Source organism: Pristiophorus japonicus, chromosome 7 (genome assembly GCF_044704955.1).
Source record: "Pristiophorus japonicus isolate sPriJap1 chromosome 7, sPriJap1.hap1, whole genome shotgun sequence".
NCBI lineage: Eukaryota > Metazoa > Chordata > Chondrichthyes > Pristiophoridae > Pristiophorus > Pristiophorus japonicus.
Genome location: NC_091983.1, coordinates 100,547,206 through 100,570,514, shown reverse-complemented (window position 1 = coordinate 100,570,514; position 23,309 = coordinate 100,547,206). Strand labels below are relative to the sequence as shown.

At 42.6% G+C, this 23,309-nt stretch overlaps 1 protein-coding gene across 4 annotated transcripts in view; it reads right to left on the bottom strand.

Annotated features, from left to right (window-relative positions):
• Nucleotides 1-23,309, bottom strand: part of LOC139267214 (proto-oncogene tyrosine-protein kinase LCK-like) — a 178,444-nt gene that overhangs the window by 106,953 nt on the left and 48,182 nt on the right. For 3 of the 4 annotated variants that reach the window (XM_070885179.1, XM_070885182.1, XM_070885180.1), the window contains exons 2-3: nucleotides 3,229-3,344; nucleotides 149-191 (exon numbers count right to left, since the gene is read on the bottom strand). In XM_070885179.1, coding sequence (XP_070741280.1) covers nucleotides 149-191; nucleotides 3,229-3,339 — 154 coding nt within the window. In that variant the 5' untranslated portion in view covers nucleotides 3,340-3,344. Of the gene's footprint in view, nucleotides 1-148; nucleotides 192-3,228; nucleotides 3,345-3,753; nucleotides 3,837-23,309 lie in introns of those variants that run through there. The other variant, XM_070885181.1, reaches the window with a different exon arrangement.

Here is a 23,309-nt window from a genome sequence, read left to right as displayed (position 1 = left end):
AATGTGGAAACGCAGTGACCACCGACATAAAGCATACACTTTTAGCAATGTTTATTTGTCAAGGTAACATTTCACAACCATGAAACACATCATGAGAGAGAATCACCTATGTGGCACTCAGTGCACAAAGAAGAAAAAACAATCTTACCCTGAGAGTGTCCGAATGATGCAACCTGACCATCAAAGTGAACCTGCAAAAGAAGTAATTAGTTTCATGAGAGGTAGTTCCTTGGTAAAATGATTTCACAGCTAAGAGAACACAGATGAACACAGCCCGCCCTTTGAGAAGCTGAAGTACCAAGATTGGTATTTTAAATATTAACGGCAACCCAGAATAATCTGGAGGAAGCTGTCGAAGTTGAGATCTCGGGGCCGAAATTCAGGCCCACCAGAAAGCTGCCGCAATACCTTTTTTTTGATGTTTTTACCATTGGGTGTGATGAGGCGGGCTCTCGATCAATTTTCTTCACTTTGTCGTTTTTTCGGATCAGACCAGAAGCCGGTCATAATGCGGGCAGAAGTGCAACGGTAAGTGCTGGTGAGGGGCGGAAGTTGGGGTGGGACGGAGTCTCCGCTGTTGTCACTCAGCGGCGGAGCGGTGGTGACATCACTGCGCGTGTGCGTCACCACGTCTCTCCCCTCATTTAAAGGGGAGAGAATCAGCGATTCTTTAGGTTCGGCCACTGGGCCACCAGGGAGAGTTTCGGCCGGGCCAGCGGCCTGCACCCAAGAGGGAGTGCCAGGCTGCCTGTTGGCGATCCTGCCGAACCAGGAGCCATAATTGTCCAGCCAATCGGGAAGTCGGCCAGCAAAAAAAACCATGGCGGCCGAGGCAGTGCGCCCTCCCCTTGAAGGGCCGCTGTGCTGCCGTGGCTCACACACAAGAAACCAGGTGCACCGACAGCAAAAGTTGTCAGGGGCACCATGTGGTGGATCGTCGGTATTTTTCAGGTAAATTTCGCGCGGAGTGGGATAGAGGTGCGGTAGAGCGGCGGTGTGCATTTTGATGATGCGCTTGGGGCAGTCGGCAGCAGCGGGGCAGAAGTGGGGATTGCCCGAAAAATCCCCGAGGTGAATTTGGATCGGGTCGGCCAATGGACTGCAACACGGCGGCCACTCAATTCTGCCACATGGCCGCTGCAAAACGACAGTAACGAGTCTTATCCAGCCCTGAATTTCAGCCCCCTCATATCTAATGCTGAAACATGGATGCGCAAAAAATAATCTAGTTCTAAGAAAGATAACAAAAACCTGCATTTATATAGCACCTTTCACAACCTCAGCATATCCCAAAGCGCTTTACAGCTAATGGAAGTATATTTGAAGTGAAATCACTGTGATGATGCTGGAAATATGGCAGTCGATTTTTGCACAGCAATGAGATAATGACCAGATAATCTGTTTTAGTGATGTTCGGATGAGTGATTAATAGATATTGGGCAGGACACTGGAGAGAATTCCCATATTGTTTTTCAAATAGTTCCATGGGGTCTATTACCTGAGAGGACATATTGGGCCTCGGTACTGTACTGGATTAGGACTTGAACCCACAACCTTCTGACTCAGAGATGAAAGTGTTACCCACTGAGCCATGGCTGACACCTTAAAATAATAGCTTGATGGGAATTTTGCAATATTTTTGCAGCTCAGCAAAAAAACTTCAAATATCAATAAAGTACTTGCTAAATTGAAGTTATCTCAAAAGCTGAGTTTTTTTCTATGAGGTTAAATTTGTAATTGTGAATGCGAAGTGAGAGGAATCCTTTTCCGCTCTCCTCAAATACACAGATTATGTCAAACAAAAGGGCGTATAAGAGGAGGAAAGAATTTGCATTTATATAGTACCTTACATATTCTCAGGATGTTGTTCACAACTAATGCATTATTTTTGAAGTGTCATGTTGTTTTGTAGACAAGTTGGTGCACAGCAAAGTCCCAATTTGTGCACAGCAAAATCACATAAACAGCAATAAAATGAATGACTAGTTAATCTGTTTTAGGTGATCTTGATTGAGGAATGAATGTTGCCCAGTTAATTTGGTTTTAGTTGAGTAGGTGACTGTTGGTCAAGACATTAAGAGAACTCCCTGCATTTCTTTGATAAAGGAGCTTTTGCATCCACCCTCAGTTCAACATTTCACCCAAAAGGTAGCACTTGGGTCATCATAGGTGGTCCCTCGAACGAGAATGACTTGCTTCCATATGAGTTCTTAGATGTTTCAATGAAGGACCTGATGTTCCAGTCTTGAACTCCAATTGAGGGGGTGGAAGATGCACTTGGGTATACCCATCAGGAAAGGATGAACAGGCTGGGTCTCTTTTCTCTTGAAAAGAGAAGGCTGAGGGGTGACCTATTAGAGGTCTTTAACATTATGAAAGGTTTTGATAGAGTAGACACAGAGTGTTTCCACTTGTGTGGAAGAGAAAAGCTAGATATAATATATTGGCATCAGTATAAGATAGTCATCAAGAAATCCAATAGGGAATTCAGAAAAAACTTATTTACCCAGAGAGTGATGAGAATGTGGAACTCACTACCGACAGGGAGTGGTTGAAGCGAATAGTTATAGATTCATTTAAGGGGAGGCTAGATAAGCATACAAGGGAGAAGGGAATAGAGAGTTATGCTGATAGAGTTCGATGAGGAAATACAGGAAGAGTCTCAAGTGGAGCATAAATGGACTGGTTGGGCTGAATAGTCAGTTTCTGTGCTGTATATCCTATGGAATCACTTGCAACAATGCAGCACTCCCTCATTACTGCACTGGAGTGTTAGCCTAGACTATGTACTGAAGACAGAAATGGGGCTTAGGACCCACAACTTTCTGACTCAGAGGCAAGAGTGCTATCACTGCGTCGAGGTTGTCACTTATCAAATTTTATCATTGCATGGCTGACATGGATGCATGACTAACTTGTAGGGATGAAAAATGGAAAACTAAATGACCTGAAAAAAAACAAAAGGTTGTGAATGTCAGAATGTGAAATTAAAACAGAAACTGCCAGCAATGCTCAGTGGGTTGATCAGCGTCTGAGAGATGACAGGATAACTTTTAGGGCGGGTAACTCTTCATCACAACTGCATAGCTGATTGACCTTTTGTTTTCAGATGCCGACTGACCTGTTGTGCATTTCCAACATTTACTGTTATTACTTTAAACACTCCAGTAGCACGCCTTAAAAGTCTAAGTAAAATAAATACATAAGTATCCTTACGGCTGTACTCACATGCCGCGATAATGAACGAACTGGTGACATGGCTCCACAATGCAGCTCATTCGCCTGGTCCCTGTGGGTAAAGCTATGCCTTCGCTTTTCACTACTAGTGGCACAGCCCATCCTTTCTGAAACAAAATGACAGAAACTAATTGATTCATTAATGAACATTTGACAGATAAACCCAATCACTGTGTCTCTAACCGTGGGTCAGGTTACTTCAATTAACCAAAAGGCCAGCTTTCTGTTAATACACCACAGACTGCCATCAGCAACATTCTTTTTGCCAACACGTGAACTTGAGAAACGAAAAATAGTCAAAAATATATTCTGAATGTAGTGCATGGGTTGAATTAAACCAGAGCCAGGCCTGTGAGTGTTGTTGCGGCCTTTCATGCTGGGTAGATTGAGTTGTGGTCAGGCAAAGTATATGTGCCCACTAACTGCACTGCCGGTCTGTGACAGGCTAAAGCTCAACAGCATAGCATGTGTTTTTAGTGGTACAACATCAACGTGATCTAAATTTGTTTTCTTTACCCCAATTTCCTCCCCTCTTCTAAAGATGGTTCTTCACCTGGTTAATGTCCCACAGCAATAAGCATCCTCCAGGTCTTCACCCAAATGGCAATTATTAATGCAAGAGCCTTGACAGTGACAGTTGGCAGGCTATTTGACCATTTGGACCATCACGGCTGAGTCTGATTTATCCTCACCTGAAATTCACACTTGCAGCAGGGATCATTGGATAGAAATTAGGAACAGAAACACTGGCCAATTTTTCTGTCCCCAAATGGAGCACTGAGGTCAATTATAGCATCACGTTGGCCAAGATAAGTAGCTTCAGCACAGGTCACAGATTAACCCTGGGACCTTGCTACGATGCATGGCTCAACTACTCCTTGGACAAACCTACCGAGCCATGAGGAAAGCCCTCATCCTCAAATTCAATACCAACGTTCATGTTTATGGTCATCTAGACATCCTGTTAGCAATTCCACACACTCAATGGTTGGCTGTGCTTAAAAGGAATGCAGATCAGAGATAGGGTTAAAACACGAGAAGTGCTGGATCAGTGAATTTGTCTTTATATCCAAACAGGTCAAGTAACGATTAGCAGTCTCAATTATAGATGTTTGCTTTTAAAAATTACAATTTTAAAAGCACCACATATGGATTGTCATTGTGCTCGTACAGAAATACTCTCCCACTAAACCAGGAAAGTCCCCCGTTGGCTTGCCAGCCTATGCCGAGTTAGTTAATCTCAGCCACAATGGTACTAGTTGTGCTATAATACGCCTCAATGCCTCAGGCTGGAGGGGCCAAATTCAGCCAGACATTCTGCTCCTGAACACTGTCCAGCATACCGTACAGAAAATTGCACATAGAAAATGGGGACAGGATCTGGTACGACTATGAAGGCCCCCGCTCCCCCCACCAACAGTTACACAACTTTCTGGTAATCATTGTCGAGGCTCACATTTAGCTTGACCATTTAGGGATGTTATTGGTGTCCATGGGACCTTACCCCACCACAAGTCAGAACCTGCAGGAGAAGAAGGGAAATATACAGGGAAAATATAGAGATTGAATTGTATAAGCAAATTCTGTCAAATCTATTTCTATTTGAGCGTTTTAAAAAACAAAGATTAAATCAGGAAATATTTCACTCCTCTACGCTGCATCCGAAGCAGAAGAGGTAAACAGCAAGAGAGGAAGACTGATCTCTAAAGTCCTCATATCTCAAACAAATTTCTTGAGCAGATCTAATTTGGGAAATCTGTGTAAGGAAAAAAAATCACACCAGTTGTGTTTTTTTTATGGAGTGTCTTTTCAATAAATGTCCTAATTAAATTGCTGAGAATAATACAACCGTAACAATTTGAAACAAAAATAGCAGGAACACGCGCCGCACACACACTTTCTGATAAGCAAAGTACTTCTAGACATCTCACATTAGTTGCCAATTCCGTAACTATTCAGCACTGTATACAGATTTTTAAAAATTAGTTCCTGGGATGTGAGCATCGCTGGCAAGTCCAGCATTAATTGTCCATTCCTAATTGCCCTTGAAAAGGTGGTAGTGAGCTGCCATTTCAGAGGGCAGTTAGGAGTCAACCACATTGCTGCGGGTCTGGAGTCACATCTCGGCCAGACCAGGTGAGGACGGTAGGTTTCCTTCCCTAAAGAACATTAGTGAACCAGATGGGTTTTTATGACAATCACTGATACTACCTTTTTATTCCAGATTTATTTAATTAACTGAATTTAAATTCATGGTGCCATGGTGGGATTTGAACTCACATCTCCAGAATCATTAGTCCAAGCCTCTGGATTACTAGTCCAGTAATATAACTACTTTACTACTGTACCCGTGTGATGTATTATCCTTTTCATTTTCAAGGGTTGTTAAATTACTATCCATTTGGAACAAGACTGAGAACTTTTGACAAAACCCCTTAGAACTTCTAGAGTGAAATATTATAATGTACATCAAGTTACATCGAGTCTATAACACAACAACAGGCCATTTGGCCCAACTAGTCTATGTCGGCATTTATGCTCCTCTTACCCTTTTTCATCTAACCCTATGAGCATACCCTTCGATTCCTATCTCTATCTAGCTTCCTCTTAAAGGCTCAACTACTCCTTATGGTAGCGCATTCCACATTCTTACCACTTTTTGAGTGGTCTATAGAAAAGCATTGCTAAAACCACCTTGTTTTTTTTTTAAACAGTACACAGTACACAATAAGATTTCCCAATTCAGAAATATTTGTCAATGTGGTCATACCTCATTCTTAACATTGATGGTTTAAAATTTCCACTACAGGTCTGAAAGGTCTATTGCAATTCAATCTATTTAAATTCAGTTTTCATGTTGTCAAAAATTTCAAAAATGAACAACATAACTTTTGTATGTCAAGTTTGCATCTAGCAAACATACCAAATTTAAATTTGGTTAACCTTGTTTTATTCAAAGTGAGTGTGCTCTCCTACATCTCCTACTAAAGTTTAACATATTATTGAAAGTAATAAATTAGCACATTTTCACACGCAAAACTTGAATTCTCTGCTTTGATAGATTCTTGGTCCTTTCAGATTTGAACATTAGAATATTAGAACACAAACACGTTTTAAGGTTAAAATATGCTCTATTGGATCTTCTCTGAAGAGCAATCTTTAGTGTGAGGCTCAGAGTATCTGAATAAAAGTTAACCTAATATACAATACGGATTGGTTTAAAGAATGCAATATGTAACTAATATTGCCGCTTCACCATTTATCTCATTTTTATTTGTGGAACCTTGCTGAGCACAAACTGGCTGCCGCATTTCTCTACAACAGTGACTACATTTCAAAAAATAACTCTTGGGCTTTGAAGAGATTTCGGATGTCCTGAGGACATGAAAAGTGCTATATAAATGCAAGTTCTAGCTCTGTTCAGAATGTCAAGCTGTGTCAATGTTTGCACTGAGACAATTAGATCTTTTTTACTCAGGGGGAGAACTCTTCATATCAGATGGGCAATTGTATTTTGGATCCATTTTATTCAGTGCAATCTAAATTTTAGAGGGTCAGACCTGAGACTAAGGCCCCAGTTGTCCACTCCTCCTCCAACCGAATTCAGAATTATGAGGTGTACATCTCTGGAGGCAATCATGCAGCATTTGCTCCCTATAGACCACGAGAAATTGCAGACACACACATATCATTTGCTAGCCAGTAAACTAGCTGCTCACCCCTGGACTCTTTTACCTGTCATTGCCACTGTGGCTCCAGTCAAACAGCAGCTACTCGGCTGCCAGGCGCTAAGGAAATATAAAGCGGCATGACTGCTTTAAATCCCTAAACAGTTTCCCTCTAAAGTGATAGGTAGTATTAATAAAGTGATGTGGTCATTAAGATAAAACTCTCAGACTGTAGTGTATATCGATTCTGTTTGAGTTGTTTCTTCACGTTTGATACCCATAAGAAAATGAAAATTCCAGTACCTCCTGGTCTTCTCTTTGAATTTCAGCAACTAGCCCAGCATGATCCACTAAACCGTACTAAATCATTTTAACCTGAAGTGGCTTTCTCACTGGCAAACATACTGCTAAACGAACCGCATTACAGAGGCATCTGCCTGATTAAATGACTATTTATTTTAAATTTCAACCATAAAACTGGCTCGCTGGAAAAGTGACATTAAAGGCTGGTTTCCTGTTTTGCTCTGAATGTACCATTTGTGCCTTTAAAAGGTTCACTCTGCTCCGTGCTATGATATTTGAACTTGCTATCCTCCCCAGAAAAAAAACTTTCCATTTATGTCACTGGGTTTTTAAAATACCAGATAATGAAAAGGTTAGAGAGAAGTCACATTTGGCTTTTTAAAATTAATTCTTCAATCCTTAAAAAAGCCAAGCATTTTTGTGCCAAAATAGGTTCTGTAACCAGCTGATTTGTTTTCCTTTTCTATGAGGACTGGGGAAAGAATTCTCATCAGTCTTTGTGTTTTATGTTTTGAGAGGCAAATTGTTGCAAGAAAACCTGAGTCAAAGGGTTGTGAGTGCCAGATATCCAAAATATAAAAGGAAAATGCTAGAAATACACAGCAAGTCCGTCAGTATCTAAAAGAGACTTGCTTCCACGAGTTCACAGATGTTTCAATGAAGGACCCGATGTTCCAGTCCTGAACTCCAATTGAGGGGTGGAAGATGCTTGTGCGTGAATTTATTTAATGTGTGGTGACCGTTGCACACCAGCCACCACATGGCTTGACAGAGCTAGGCCTTTATCCAGTGGCAAGGGTTAACCAAGACGACTGGAGGTATAGCGTTTCATCAGAACACAAGAAGACCTGAGCTTTGGTTTCAGATCCGGACTAACCAACACTTACTGCAGAAAACTCACCCACAATGTAGAGTATGGAAAATATCTTGGAGTTCTCACTGATGTAGCAGACAAGCTTTTCTTAAGAGTTGTTGCCTCTCATGCAATTTTCTTCCGACCCTTCCTCTCAGGAAAGCAGTGTCTCATGAAAACATACATCATTGTGGAACAAGAAATGCACATTCAGCCCATCAAGCCTGCTCTTTCAACAGATCATGTACAATCTACTTCTTCATAGACTCTACTCCACCTAGTAAATCTGTTGAGGGAAAGTTCCGCTAAATTACTCATTAAACCCCCAAAGGTAACCAAATTAACTCTAAAATAGCCATCATGTCTCCATGTCAACCCTGAGCTGCAAAGTTATCTCGCTCTCTCTCACTTCTAGCCCAGTGAATTGCACACATTAATACAATGCCACACCATCAATAAATCATTGACAAAATCTTCACATAAATAAACAGTGCAGCAAAGGACTGCAAAAAAGATTGGAACATATAGGACATTTTACAGAGGGGCCAACAGCACAGCTTTCCTTCAAGAAAAATAATTTAAAGAGCTCTCTAGTTTGTGAAAAAATAAACACCTTGGAATGCAAAACCATTAATGCAAAACTCAAAACAGAAAAAAATGTAATGTAAACCTGCTGTTATAAATTCTAAAATATATATCAATAATTTTCATCACATATATAACTCCCTATTTATTTGCTAAGAACATAAGAACATAAGAAATGGGAACAGGAGTAGGCCATACGGTCCCTCGAGCCTGATCCGCCATTTAATAAGATCATGGCTGATCTGATCATGGACTCAGCTCCACTTCCCCGCCCGCTCCCCATATATGAAATTTAGTTCCATGGTTTAAAAGTGTAGTAAAGACATTGAAGAGAAGAAAACAGAAGGAAAAAAATGACTGAAAAATAAATGTGGTGAAGCTGTAAAAAGACAGTGTGAATATTTTTATCGTTGGGCGATGTCATAAAAAGGGCGATATCAAACTGAAGTCAATGGATAGGAATATCAGGCGTGGGGTATAATGAGTGGCTAGTTCACTATTGCCCGCTCTACACCATCGCCCAAAGTTAAAATAACCCCAGTAAGATTAAATCAAGAACTGGCCAAAGGAATTTCTGCAAACCCCGAAAATAAAGCCATCTTTTATTTTTCTGTTAAATTTCCTTTTAAAATTATTCCATATTCTGAAATATATGGATACATCACATTGTCATGTACAAACAAACTTGCATTTATATAACACCTTTCATAACCTCAGGAAGTCCCAAAACACTTCATAGACATGGAAGTACTTTTTAAGTGCGGTAACTTTTGTAGAAAAATGCAGCAGTTAATTTGCGCTCAGCAAGGTCCCACATACAACAATGAGATAAATAACTAGATATTCTGTTTTAGTGATATAGTTTAAGTAACATTGGCCAAGACAACAGGAGAACTCCCCTGCTCTTATTCAAATAGTGCCATGAGATCTTTTATGTCCAGCTGACTGGGAAAAAGGGGCCTTGGTTTAATGTTGCAACTGAAAGACGGCACCTCCGACAGTGCAGCATTCCCTCAGTACTCGGCTGAGATGTCAGTATGGATTCTGCACTCAAAATCTGGTGTGTGGAACAAACTCATGACCTTCTCACTCCAAAGCAAGAGTGTTACTACTGAGCTAAGACTGATGCCTAAATACAAGATATTTTGGACTAAAAGTTTGATGTGACCATGGCTGTATTACAAGGGTAAAATGGACACCTAAGCCTCCAATACGATGGGCGCTGTGCACGTGCACATTCTCCGCCAAAATTGTGCCATCCGCCATGAAACAGGCGTTAGACCCTTTGTATATTCTTATAGGGCATCTCTGACAGTGCAGCACTCCCTCGCTACTGCACTGAATGTCAGCCTAGATTATGTGCTCATATTTCTAGAGAAGGGGCTTGAACCCATGACCTTCCAACTCAGAGCCAATAGCGCTATCACTGAATCAAGGTTGACATCTAAAGTCTCTTATTAATAAAGACAAAAATGTTACATGTAAATCTATTCAAATAGCATCATGATAATATAGTATTTGACAAGAATATTAATTGTACACACTTACTCAAAATATATTTACATAAAAGTATAATAATCCAAATAAACAAATGAATGCCATTGTGTAGAATTCTAACTGTAAACTTCAAAAACTATGGAGCTCCCCTGCCCCCCAAAATTAAATGAATATAAAAATGTCATAAAGTTTTTTGTTCACCAAACACAAATTTTACTTTAGCAAAACTAGAGAATGCAGTATTGAACGACAAGATTCTATGTGAATTTGCGGAGACCATGAAAGCAAAACAAAAAAAAATAATTTACATAGTAGAAAACAGAGATGGATAAGATTTAGTCTTTGCAGGTGCTCCAACAGAGCATGTGTCAATTAAAAAATAAAAGCCGAGGCAGAACCATCAGACTTTGCTTTCCATAGATCTCTATCAAGTACATGTTCTGAGGGCATGATCAGTGGCATTTGAATAGCCTAAAAGTGTTGAAGTACTAGAAGAGAATTTCAACAATAAAAACTGAGTGAGACAAAGATATATGTTTTGTGCTGTATCATCATTTAAAATATAATTTTCATAGATGACATATGAAGGGAAGCGGGTAATATTTTGAAAATTGTGAGAAGACAAACAATATTCAACAGCTGAAGGACTGACAATCCCTTTGGGTACTCACACTGCTGCGATATCTGAGAGACAGATCAGCACATAGTGTTTGAAGATCAATCATTGGAATTTAATAAAATATCAAATTCACGTGGAAAAAGGATGGATATTCAATACTTTGCTTTTAAAATCTGTACATTATTACTTTCCCAAGAACAGAGGTAAGATTTTCTATTTCTTTGCAATACCGAACACGAAAACAATATTGTAAGTATGTGGTCAACTGGATGCCTATTTGTGAGCAATCAATAAACTTCCATAAATATCATGGCCCAGGCAGAACTGACCCGCCAAATGAGGTTTGACAACTTTTAAAAACTGGTTCTGCAAAACATTTCCGGCAGACGTTAAATGTTATTGAGCGCTGGTTGTACATCTCAAGATCTGTGCAATTTGGGTTGTTTTACATGCAAGTTTGTGTCAGTACAGCACTGGGTTATAAAGCATGATATTAGTTACATTAAAGCACCATAGATATTGTTTTGGAAAGCTAATTTCATCAAGAAGATTTGTAAATTTAATACAATATTCACTTTGTTAACAAAATACAACTAATTCAATTCTACTCATATTAGATGCAGAGATGCCCTTTTAATAGAGTAGAGTGAATCAAATTATTTTTCAATTAAGTTTGGATTGATTCCAACTTTATTTAAAAAGCTACATGAAGAGCCCAATGTCTACGTCTCAATAACTGAATAATCTCACGCATTTTCCCAATACCCAGGGATACGAGGAAGAAATCCACTCTGTCCACTATTATTTGTCAAAGTACTGCCAACTTTAGCAGCACATTTTATATTAAAGCACAAGATTTACATTTATCCAGAGACAATCTTAATTCCCACTTCACTAACCTCACGGAATTCACTTTCCGTTTATCAAAATATTCGTTTTCAACATACCTAATTTCTTCCAGCCTCTGAAGCATTTGACATAAGTAAGAAAATTTTCCAGTTTGCCAGTTCTTCCTGATAGCGTATAACCTTTAGCTCAAATCCATATCAGATTTCCGCACGGTAGCTGAGTCCTCTCGCAGATGATGTGATTCGGAACATTTCACCCACTCACCCACCCGTAAGCTCACCAACTGTGGTCCAGTTTGATAAATCTTCTTGTACCATAGGCTTGGGGGTTCTTAGGTCTCACACTTTGGTAGATGGCACAACAGACATGATGATACCTCTGCTTTGATCACAAACAGACTGAAGTCCCATAGCATTTAAAGAAAATATATATACGAGGCCAGGTTCATATTTCCTATTGTCCAGCATATAAATTTGGAGCATGAGTCTTGAAAGCTGATGGTAGCAGAATAAACAACTAGAAAAAATAATATACTGCTGTGGGTACAAGATCTTTCTGCAGTAACCTTGCACTCACTGGTAGAGAAGAAATACCAATAAGCTCACTGATTATTAGCTATCATGTATGCCAGACCAGTTCAAGGTGACATGCCCCTTCCTGAAGGACATGTGAAGAACATTAGTAAACCAGTTGGGTTTTCACAACAGCCCAGCAGCTTTAAAGTTGTTTTTCTGGTGCCAGCCCACAAATTCAATTTCACAACTTGCCAGTCTGGCACCACAACTACTAGGTTACCATATCCTGATAATGGCACTTACCTAAATCTTTATAAATCTAAACAGAAGTGACAGGTCTGATGACGTGGCCCACCCAAACATTAATCTTTCTCCTTATGATAATGGACTGCCCTGCTGTACATTTCTAGCACTTCTTGATTATTTTTAATGTATAACTGCATTAGCTGCATGTAATTAAGATTTCACTAACTCATTGCTTCAATTCAAGGAATCAGGTAGATAAATAAACCACACAATAATTCCCTTAGCTCCTTCAGGTTTTTATACATGACAAATCTTTTTTAAAGTATCGTCATTGCTCAGAATTTGAATTGATTATACAATGTGTCTGAATTATTCAGCAGTACATGTTCTGGCATGTCATTCTCCAATCTATGTGACCACCCCTTATCCCAAGCTTCAACCTCTTCATTCACAGCAATGAAGAAAATTATTGGGTCATCATGGTTTACTGGACGTTCATGAGCCACTTATGAAATTGTTTCTTTCTCTATCAGATTGCTTTGAATTTCCACAGCCAATTGTGTATAGAAGGCAGCGACTATAATGGGAAATTAATTTTGAAAACTGTCAGTATGTTAAACCAACTTATTTAAAATATAAATCTTTCTGTTAATAAAAAGATCCTAGCATCAAAAGGTTCATAAATTAAATCCATTCTCAAAGACACACGGGGTTAAATAACTATCAGCGATGTTATTACACAAATGGTTAATATTCTCATACCAAGTTCCTCTCTCTAATTTTCTCTCTGCTATTTTAATGGAATTGTTCACCCATCAATCTATTTAAAATAACAGAGATAGGAATCTGATAGAAGCGTAGTAAGCATTGTGCAATAACATCCCCAGTAATTTGCAACGCAAATCCTCTACCAAAAGTGGAACTGCTCCCCGATACCAATTTCAATAATTCACCTGTTTGTGCTGAGTTAGTTGATTTCAGCCAAGTAGTAGCACAACATTTTACCTCAGGACCCTGAACCAGACAGGGGGAAATTAGCCAGAATCCGCCTTCTGATCACTAACCATTGACCCCCCTCCCGCTGGAAGTATGAGGATGTCGGGTGAGAATCCAATCAGGTTCAACTGTGATGCCCCCACAGTAAAATAGCCTGCCAACACTCTGTCTAGGTGCATGCATAAAGAACAGCCAGTTTGATGAGAGATGGGAAATTGTTAAAGTGTGTGGAACTGTATCTAAAAAGCTATTGCCTTCAGGGGTAGAGGAATGGTGAAGAAATTTGAGGAAGTAAAAAAATCTAGCCTCTATTAGATATTCTGCAGAGAAATGTGCCTCATGTTTAACATGAATGTTGAGTTGTAAATTTTGGAAGAAATCCAATATTAATAATATCAGCTCGTTATCAGTTGCCTCCTAGACAAACCTCATGTACCAAAATTCCAGGCACGGAATGTAGCTAGATTTTCCTATCTTCAAACATCTTAATTAGATTGATGAATTAGCAGTTGACATTTTACCTAAATAGAAAATAAAATCTCTATTATGTTGAATCTATTTTATTTAAGTGGACACTTAATGTAGGCCATCCTACATCCTCTTTCTTGCGTCTGTATCCTCACTGCATTGAAATCAAATCTAATCATATTACTATAACATTGATTTCAGACTCTCAAAACTGAAAAACTCCTTCCCTCTCTCGATCTTCTTTACTAACAATCATCAGATCTTTAAAGTGCAAGCTTGGTGTCACCTATTCACTCCTTTTTGATTTACCTCATCTTATCTCCTACTCTTTTCAATCTTAGTATGTCCTAAGCCATGGCCTTCAGCATGGGTTACCCAATTAAATGAAACAATTATTTTTCAAAACATGCATTTGATCTTCATGAAAAATAAATGAACCAATCAGAACAGCAGTTGATAATTGAACACCCACAATTCATACATGCATAGATATTCAAAGTTGTTTATCTGCTCCATGCTTCATTTCAACCGGACTAAGGAAGCTACATACCTCTGAATTTTATTTATCGTCAATATGCACAATGCACGTTATCAAGCATTGAAGAATTATGTGAGTGGTAAAAAATAAGTTTTGAGTTCATCTAAATGAATAAAATAATTTTCTCTTTAATCTGTATTGGTATTTAAGGCTAGATTCCAGACTACAAGTTCAGATGCATAATTCGTAAAAGTTAGAGCTGTATCATATAAGCATTGTGCAAGTGCAAGTTTTATAGATGACAACTCAATCTGCTATTGCTCACTTCAAACCAGCCATTATTTATTTAAAACTATATTTTGATTTAAGACAGTGAGAGAGTATTTTAACATAAGTACATAATAGTTACATAAAAAAATGACTTGCATTTATATAATGCCTTTCATTACCACCAGACATCCCAAAGCACTTTACAGCCAATGAAGTATTTTTGCAGTGTAGGCACTGTTGTAATGTAGGAAACGCAGTAATTTGCACACAGCAAGCTCCCACAAACAGCGATGCGATAATGGCCAGATAATTTGTTTTTGGTATGTTGATGTGGGATATGTATTGGTCAGGACACCGAGGATAATTCCCTTGCTCTTCCTCGAAATAGTGCCATGGGATCTTTTACGTCCACCTGAGAGACCAAACAGAGCCTTGGTTTAATATCTCATCTGCAAGATGGGTCTCATCTGAAATTCACAGGATAATTTAGCAAGGTATTTATTCTGCAATGTAAGTAACATTTTAAGACTATTGGATGCAAAATTTATGTTGTAATCTCAATTCTGAGGAAGAGTCCTTCCCAAAACATGACCCCGTCCTTCCCTGCAAGATGCTGACTGAGTTGTTTTTGCATTTCAGATTTCCATTTGTTTTATTTCTTTTTATTCTATATATAATTACCAGCTAATAACCATTTGATTTTGAATGTTGATTACACCCTTTGCAGCCTTCCGGACTCAACATTGAATTTAACAATTTCAGACCATAACCTCTGCTCCCATCTTTTCAGACAGCAGCTGGTGATGATTCTGCCATTCCCATTTCCATCTCTTCTAGATCCATCTTTTGTTTCTTTACTTGTTCCATTACCACTTCCTTTTGCCTTGCACCATCATCCCTTTTTTCATTTAGGGGTGGATTTTCAGCGCCTCTCCATTCCATTTTTCACCCCGGAGCGGCGGCAATGGCGGTGGTATGCCTCCAGCACCCCACAGCGATCCTCGGGTCCGGTTTTGCGGTGGCGCTAAGCGGCACCCAGAAGAGCTGCGCCCGGTGTGCAACGCCCCTGGCTGTGACATCGGCGCGAGTTTGAACTCCTGCCCAACCCAGACGCCCTGAAGCATACCTTACAACGACTGCCTGGGAAATCGGGGCAGTCCAACGATCACGACAGCGGAGAGGTAGGTAATGGACTCCTACGTGTGATTGTTTTTTTCTTTTAATTTTTTTTGCAATTTGTGTTGTGGTGGCATGGGAAAAGTTTTGGGAATGTTTTTGTGGGGGGTTTTTTAGGCTCCCTCCCACCCCCAGGCATCTCTCGGAGCGCTCCAGGCCCGGCTCTTTAGCTCAGGAGTTTTCCATCCTAGCGCCCAAGAGAGGTGTACAACGCCCTGCCGCAGGCCCCAGCTGCCGAAACTTACTGAGGCTCAAACTGTTCCCGGGCACAAGCTTTACCACGGCCATTATCACCCCAAAAACATCAAAACGGAAAATCCAGCCCATATTCTCTCCTGCATTCCACCCGATCATAGACCTTCCCTTTTGTTCTTTCCTCCCCTACCCCTTTCCCTCCCTCTGTATTTGTTTGAAACTTGTTATATCTCTAGCTTTTTCCAGTTCTGATGAAAGGCCATTGACCTGAAATGTTGGGCTGCATTTTCTGGGGGTTCAGTGAGTGCGATCGGTGAGTTGGGTGGGAAAGTGTTTTCTTCCCCAGTGGGTCAGGATTCTGCATGAACCCGCCAACGCATGCCTTTCCCCAATGTCGGGTCTGTCAACGCTGAGCAATTCAAATCATTTTAACCTTGTTCAGAGATGATGAAGAACACATTTGAGTTCACCTTTTGATTTTATGTGCTGGCCCATGGGGTCCGCACTGCTCGAGGCAGGAGTTCACAAGCCATTGAATCAGCTGTTGAGTTGACAGCTTCAAATGTAAAGTAAATGCTACCACCTTACAGAGATATCTTCCCTCAGCCACAAGCTTGTCCTCGCTGCATTTCCACAACAGATTCACCATGCTGCAAATCTTTACACAAGTCTCCATCCAGACTGACCTCATTACTTCTCTCACCATTGACAGATCACATCTCTACTTCACCTGCCATCTATTCCATCACCATGGGTGCCCTTTATACTCTCTCACCTTGGTCCTCAGGGCCACGATCAGCCCCAACACCAGCAGCACCAGGCACACCAGCAGCACCAACAACACCAACCTTCTCCGCAATCACCTGATGCTGCAAGGACACAGGGCATCAACACCCGACCACATTGCTGCCCAGGAGGCCAGGCATGGCCTCTCCATGGCCACATTTACTTCACTTGATGCTGCATAACCTGGCTGCCATATGATGTGCCAGGTTGGCACCACCCCACACCAATACCATAAAGCATCCCTACAATGCCCAAGCCATTCCTTTCACACTCATCACCATTGCTGTCTCACCATTCACTACAACTCACTAAGCCACTCCCAAAGGTGCACAGAAATCTGTCCAACAACGCAAAGTATTGAAATAAAGGTTTCAATGTTTGACAACACATTAACAGAAACTTTACAGGAACATTGCATAAAACACCCATGCCTACCCTTATGATATGATTGCACTAGGTTGCGGGTGAGTGTGAGGGGTGGCTAGTGAGATCGGGATGTGATAATGTAGATAGAGTGGAATGGGTAGAGGTGCAAGGTCAGTTGGTGTGAGTAAGGATGTGTGCTGGAGTAAAGCAGGAAAGGCAGAGTGATGGAGATGTGCTGAGAGGCACAGCAGGATGACGTTGAGTGTGGCTTTGCAGTAACTGAGATCATTGAAACATTTGCGGCACTGCACCCAGGTCCTGCTGACCACATCCCTGCTTGTGCCCTTCTGTGCAATGTGCAACCAGGCTGCGTTGATCTCCTGTGACTCTTACTCCCATGGTGTTAAGTCCTGACTCTAATGTACTGACTTACACGAGACATATGCTAAAGTCAAGGTCACTCAGGATCTGCACCTTTCATTCCAGCTCTCCCACTGCTGCACTTGCCTGAGACCTCCCTTTATATACCACAGTGGGACAGGTATGGAGTGTCTCCTGCAAGTGCACCCCTGGTGGTAAAGTATGCTTATTGTTACAGGTCATATCCAGTTACAGTCATGTATAGCATGGTAAGATAGTTATATGCAGTAATGTGAGATACATGACATCACCCTCCTCCAAGGTTTTATTGCCTTTATAGATTCAGTCTCTCAGGTGGTCGGCGCTCTCGCGTGGAGCATCTTAGTTGTGGTTCAGTTGTTTGCCTTGGTGCCTGTTTTCTGTTCGGTGTGATTGCTGGTATCTCGCCTGGGCTGTCTGTTGAGATTGCCCTTTCCTCAGGTTGTTCCACCTGTCTGTCCACCAGGTGTGGTGTGAGTTCCATATTGTAGTCTGCCTCTGGTTCTTCAGTGTTATCAGTGAATCTACTTTTTACTTGGTCTACATGCCTCCGGCAGGTTTGGCCATTGTCCATTTGTACAACCAGTAGCCTGTTTCCCTCTTTGTCTGTTACTGTCCCTGCATACCATTTGGGACCCCGGCCATAGTTTAGCACAAACACTTTGTCCCCTATCTCATTCCACCTCCCCCTCGAATTTCGGTCATGGTACTCAGTTAGCTTTTGAAGCTTAGCCTCAACAATTTCATACATGTCTGGGAGGATTAACGAGAGCCTGGGTCTTTAAGGTTCATTTCATCAATAGTTGCGCGGGGGGAACCCCAATCAATGAATGCGGACGAGATCTGTATGCCAGCAGCAGTCGTGACAGGCGATTCTGCAGCGTGGGACCTGAGCATGCCTTGTTTAATGATCTGCGCTGCTCGCTCCGCCTGGCCATTGGAGGCCGGCTTGAAAGGTGCCGTCTTAACGTGATTTATACCGTGGTCAACTATTAAATCGTGAAATTCTGCGCTGGTGAAGCACGGACCATTATCACTGACCAATATGTCAGGAATACCGTGCGTTGCAAACATGGTTCTACGGCTCTCCACAATGGTGGAGGTGGTGCTCGAGTTTAAAATGCTGCAATCGATCAATTTTGAAAATGCATCAACGACTACGAGGAACATTTTGCCCATGAATGGGCCCGCATAGTCTACATGCACCCGCGACCACGGTTTGGTGGGCCAGGGCCAGGGGCTATGGGGGGCCTCCCTGGGGGCATTACTGAGTTGGGCACAAATGGTGCACCGACGGACGCAGAGCTCCAAGTCCACATGAATGCCAGGCCACCAGACATGAGATCTGGCTATGGCCTTCATAAGGACGATCCCCGGGTGCTCACAATGGAGCTCCTGGACAAACGCCTCCCTGACTCGTAAGGGCATAACTACTCGGCTGCCCCACATCAGGCAGTCTGCCTGTAGTGAGAGTTCATGCATGCGCCTATGGAAGGGTTTGACCTTCTCGGGGCAGGCATCGCGAGCCTCTGCCCAGTCACCGGTTAAAACGCATCTTTTAACTAGAGATAACGTGGGGTCGCTGGTCGTCCAGGCTCTGATTTGGTGAGCCGCCATGGGCGAACCTGGTCAGTCCTGTTTGTCGGACCCTTCTGTGGTCACCAGGGGTAGCCTGCTAAGCACGTCGGCACAGTTGTCTGTGCCTGGTCTGTGCCTTATCGTGTAGTCGTAAGCCGCCAGCATGAGTGCCCACCACTGAATGCGTGCCGAGGCGTTGGCGTTGATTGCCTTGCACTCGGATAGTAGGGACGTAAGGGGTTTGTGGTCAGTTTCTAACGCAAACTTGGCCCGAAAAGATATTGGTGCATCTTTTTGACACCGTACACGCACGCGAGCGCCTCCTTCTCAACCATACCGTACCCGCACTCGCCCGCGAAAGTGACATGGAGGCATAAGCAACGGGCTGCAATTTATCCGCATCATTGTCGTGCTGTAAAATGCACCCGACCCCGTAGGCTGACGCATCACACATAAGGACTAACTTTTTACCTGGGTCAATAAAGGCTAAAACACTCTTGGAACATAGAAGGTTGCGTGCCTTATTGAAGGCGCGTTCCTGGGCGTTCCCCCAAAACCAATCACATCCCTTTCTGAGTAGCACGTGGAGAGCTCCAGCAGTGTGCTCAAGTTCTGCATAAAGTTCCCAAAGTAATTGAGTAGCCCGAGAAAGGCGCGCAGTTCCGAGACATTCCGGGGCCTGGGTGCCAGGCGAATCGCTTCGGTTTTGGATTCGGTTGGGCGGATTCCATCAGCGGAAATCCTTCTGCCCAAAAATTCAACTTCAGGCGCGAGAATCAGACACTTGGATTTCTGAACTCTTAGGCCTACCCGATCCAATCGACTTAGTACTTCCTCAAGATTGCGGAGATGAGAATCGGTGTCCCTGCCCGTGATGAGTATGTCATCTTGAAACACAACCGTCCCCGGGATGGACTTGAGCAGACTCTCCATGTTGCGCTGGAATATAGCAGCTGCCGACCTGATGCCGAATGGGCATCGATTGTACACAAAAAGGCCTTGATGTGTGTTGATGGTGGTGAGTAGCTTAGACTCTTCGGTCAGTTCTTGCGTCATATACGCAGATGTGAGGTCAAGTTTCGAGAAAAGTTTTCCTCCAGCCAACGTGGCAAATAGGTCCTCTGCTCTGGGCAGCGGGTATTGGTCCTGTAGGGAGACTCTGTTTATGGTAGACTTGTAATCCCCACGGATTCACACGGATCCATCAGGCTTCATGATGGGGATGATGGGGCTTGCCCAGTCGCTGAATTCCATGGGAGAAATTATGTCTTCTCACAGAAGCCGGTCCAGTTTGTTTTCAATCTTTTCCCTCATCACATAAGGCACAGCTCTAGCCTTGTGATGGACCGGTCTGGCATTCTGTGTGATGTAGATTCTAACTTTAGCCCCTTTGAAGGTGCCCACACCTGGATGAAAGAGATGTTCAAAACGGCTTAGAACTGTTGAGCAGGAGGTCGGTTCCTCTGACGACATGGCGTGAACATCATCCCATTTCCAATTAAGTTTTGCTAGCCAGCTTCTTCCCAACAGGGCTGGGAGAGCCCCGGGGACAATTCACAGGGAAAGTCGGTTCACCATCCCTTTGTGTGTGACTGAGAGCATGGCGCTGCCAAGGACTGGGACAATTTCTTTAATATAGGTCCTTAGTTTGGTGTCAATCTTTGTGAGTTTTGGTCTGTTGCTTTTGTGCGGCCACAGCTGTTCAAATTGTTGAACACTCATGAGAGATTGACTAGCCCCCATGTCCAGTTCCATGTTGACGGGTATCCCGTTGAGTAGAACCCTCATCATAATTGGAGGCGTCTTGGTGTAAGAACAGTGGACATTGATCGTGTTAACCCGCTGTACCTCGGCGTCCCGCGCACTGTTCCGACCATCTTCTGCTCCACTTTCCGACCCTTCCGATTCGTATACCAGCCGAGCTGCTGTTTTTCTGCACAAGCGAGCCAGATGCCCTGTGTAGTTGCAGTTTCTGCCAACGGCATGCTGAAATCGACACACCCTGGTTGAGTGCCTTCCCCCACATCTCCAACACAGACCGTTTCCATTGTTTCCGAAGGATGAGCTGCGTCTGGCTGATCTCCCTTGAGCTTCTCTCAATCTGTTGTTGATTGCTCGCATTGTGGGTTGATGAGGTGTGATCGGCCGTTCATGTGGCCCTTGATTTTGATGGCTTCTGGTGCCACTGTCTGCTGTTGAAGGCCTGCTCTCCTGCCTTTGTCTGTGTGTGGGGGTAGCGGTTTGTTTCACAATGTGAACCCCTTGTTCCGATGCCTCGTTGGTTGTCGTACCCGAAGTATAGATCAGCCTCGTTTCTTCTTCGCCTGCCAAGAACGTCTGTGTGACCAGTGCTGCTGTCTCTAAAGTCAAGTTCTTAGTCTCTATAAGCTTTTGGAATATGCCTGCGTGGCCTATTCCTTCAATAAAAAAGTCTCTCAGTACTTCTCTCCTTAGTTCATCGGGGAACTCACATAAAGTACCCAGCTTCCGAAGTTCCGCCACGAAGTCGGGTATGCTTTGGCCTACACAGCATCTGTAGTTGTAGAACCTGTGTCTGGCCATGTGTAGGCTGCTCGCTGATTTCAGGTGGTCTCTCACCAGTGTGCTCAACTCCTCAAACGACTTGCTTGTTGGTTTCTCGGGTGCCAGCAGGTCTTTCATTAAAGCGTATGTTTTCGAGCCACAGCTGGTCAAGAGATGGGCTCTTCTCTTGTCTGCTTTATCGTCGCACAGCCAGTCTTTGGTCACAAAGCTTTGCTGGAGCCTTTCTATAAAGTCATCCCAATTGTCTCCAGCATTGTATTTCTCATCTGAGCTGTTGGTAGCCATTCTGTGGATTCTGTGATCCCGTAACTCGTCGCCACTGTTAAGTCCTGACTCTAATGTACTGACTTACACGAGACACATGCTGAAGTCAAGATCACTCAGGACCTGCACCTTTCATTCCAGCTCTCCAGTGCTGCACTTGCCTGAGACGTCCCTTTATATACCTCAGTGGGACAGGTATGGAGTGTCTCCAGCAAGTGCACCCCTGGTGGTAAGGTATGCTTATTGTTACAGGTCATATCCAGTTACAGTCATGTATAGCATGGTAATATACAGTAATATACAGTAATGTGAGATACATGATATATGGGAAGGGAAGAGAACCTTCCTGTTTGCTGTGACTCCCTGCATAAGCATATGGAGAGAGTCATGGGAGAGCCTGAGTGAAGCTGTGCACTTTTGTGCAGTACTTGTCAGTGTTTGCAGCACCTCGATGCTGTAGAACACTGACAGCAGAAATGTCAAAATAAAGTTGGTCATGTTCCCTTTAAGGAAACTGGCTGAAGACGCGTCATCAAAAGACGTCAGCAAACCTGCTTCCTCTAATTGGCCATGCAGCCCCACAAGCCTGCTCTGTCATTCAATAAGATCATGGCTGATCTGATCATGGACTCAGCTCCACTTCCCCGCCCACTCCCCATAACCCTATAACCCCTTATCGTTTAAGAAACTGTCTATTTCTATCCTAAATTTATTCAATGTCCCAGCTTCCACAGCTCTCTGAGGCAGTGAATTCCACAGATTTACAACCTTCTGAGAGAAGAAATTTCTCCTCATCTCTATTTCAAATGGGCAGCCCCTTATTCTAAGATTATCCCTCTAGTTCTAGTTTCTCCCATCAGTGGAAATATCCTCTCTGCATCCACCTTGTCAAGCCCCCTCATAATCTTATACGTTTCGATAAGATCACCTCTCATTCTTCTGAATTCCAATGAGTAGAGGCCCAACTTTCCTCATAAGTCAACCCCCTCATCCCCGGGTGAACTTTCTCTGAACTACCTCCAAAACAAGTATATCCTTTCGTAAATATGGAAACCAAAACTGCACGCAGTATTCCAGGTGTGGCCTCACCAATACCTTATATAGCTGTAGCAAGAACTCCCTGCTTCTATACTCCATCCTCTTTGCAATAAAGGCCAAGATACCATTGGCCTTCCTGATCACTTGCTGTATCTGCATACTATCCTTTTGTATTTCATGCACAAGTACCCCCAGGTCCTGCTGTACCGCGGCACTGTACAATCTTTCTCCATTTAAATAATAACTTGTTCTTTGATTTTTTTTCTGCCAAAGTGCATGACCTCACATTTTCCAACATTATACTCCATCTGCTAAATTTTTTCCCATTCACTTAGCCTGTCTATGTCCTTTTGCAGATTTTCTGTGTCCTCCTCACACA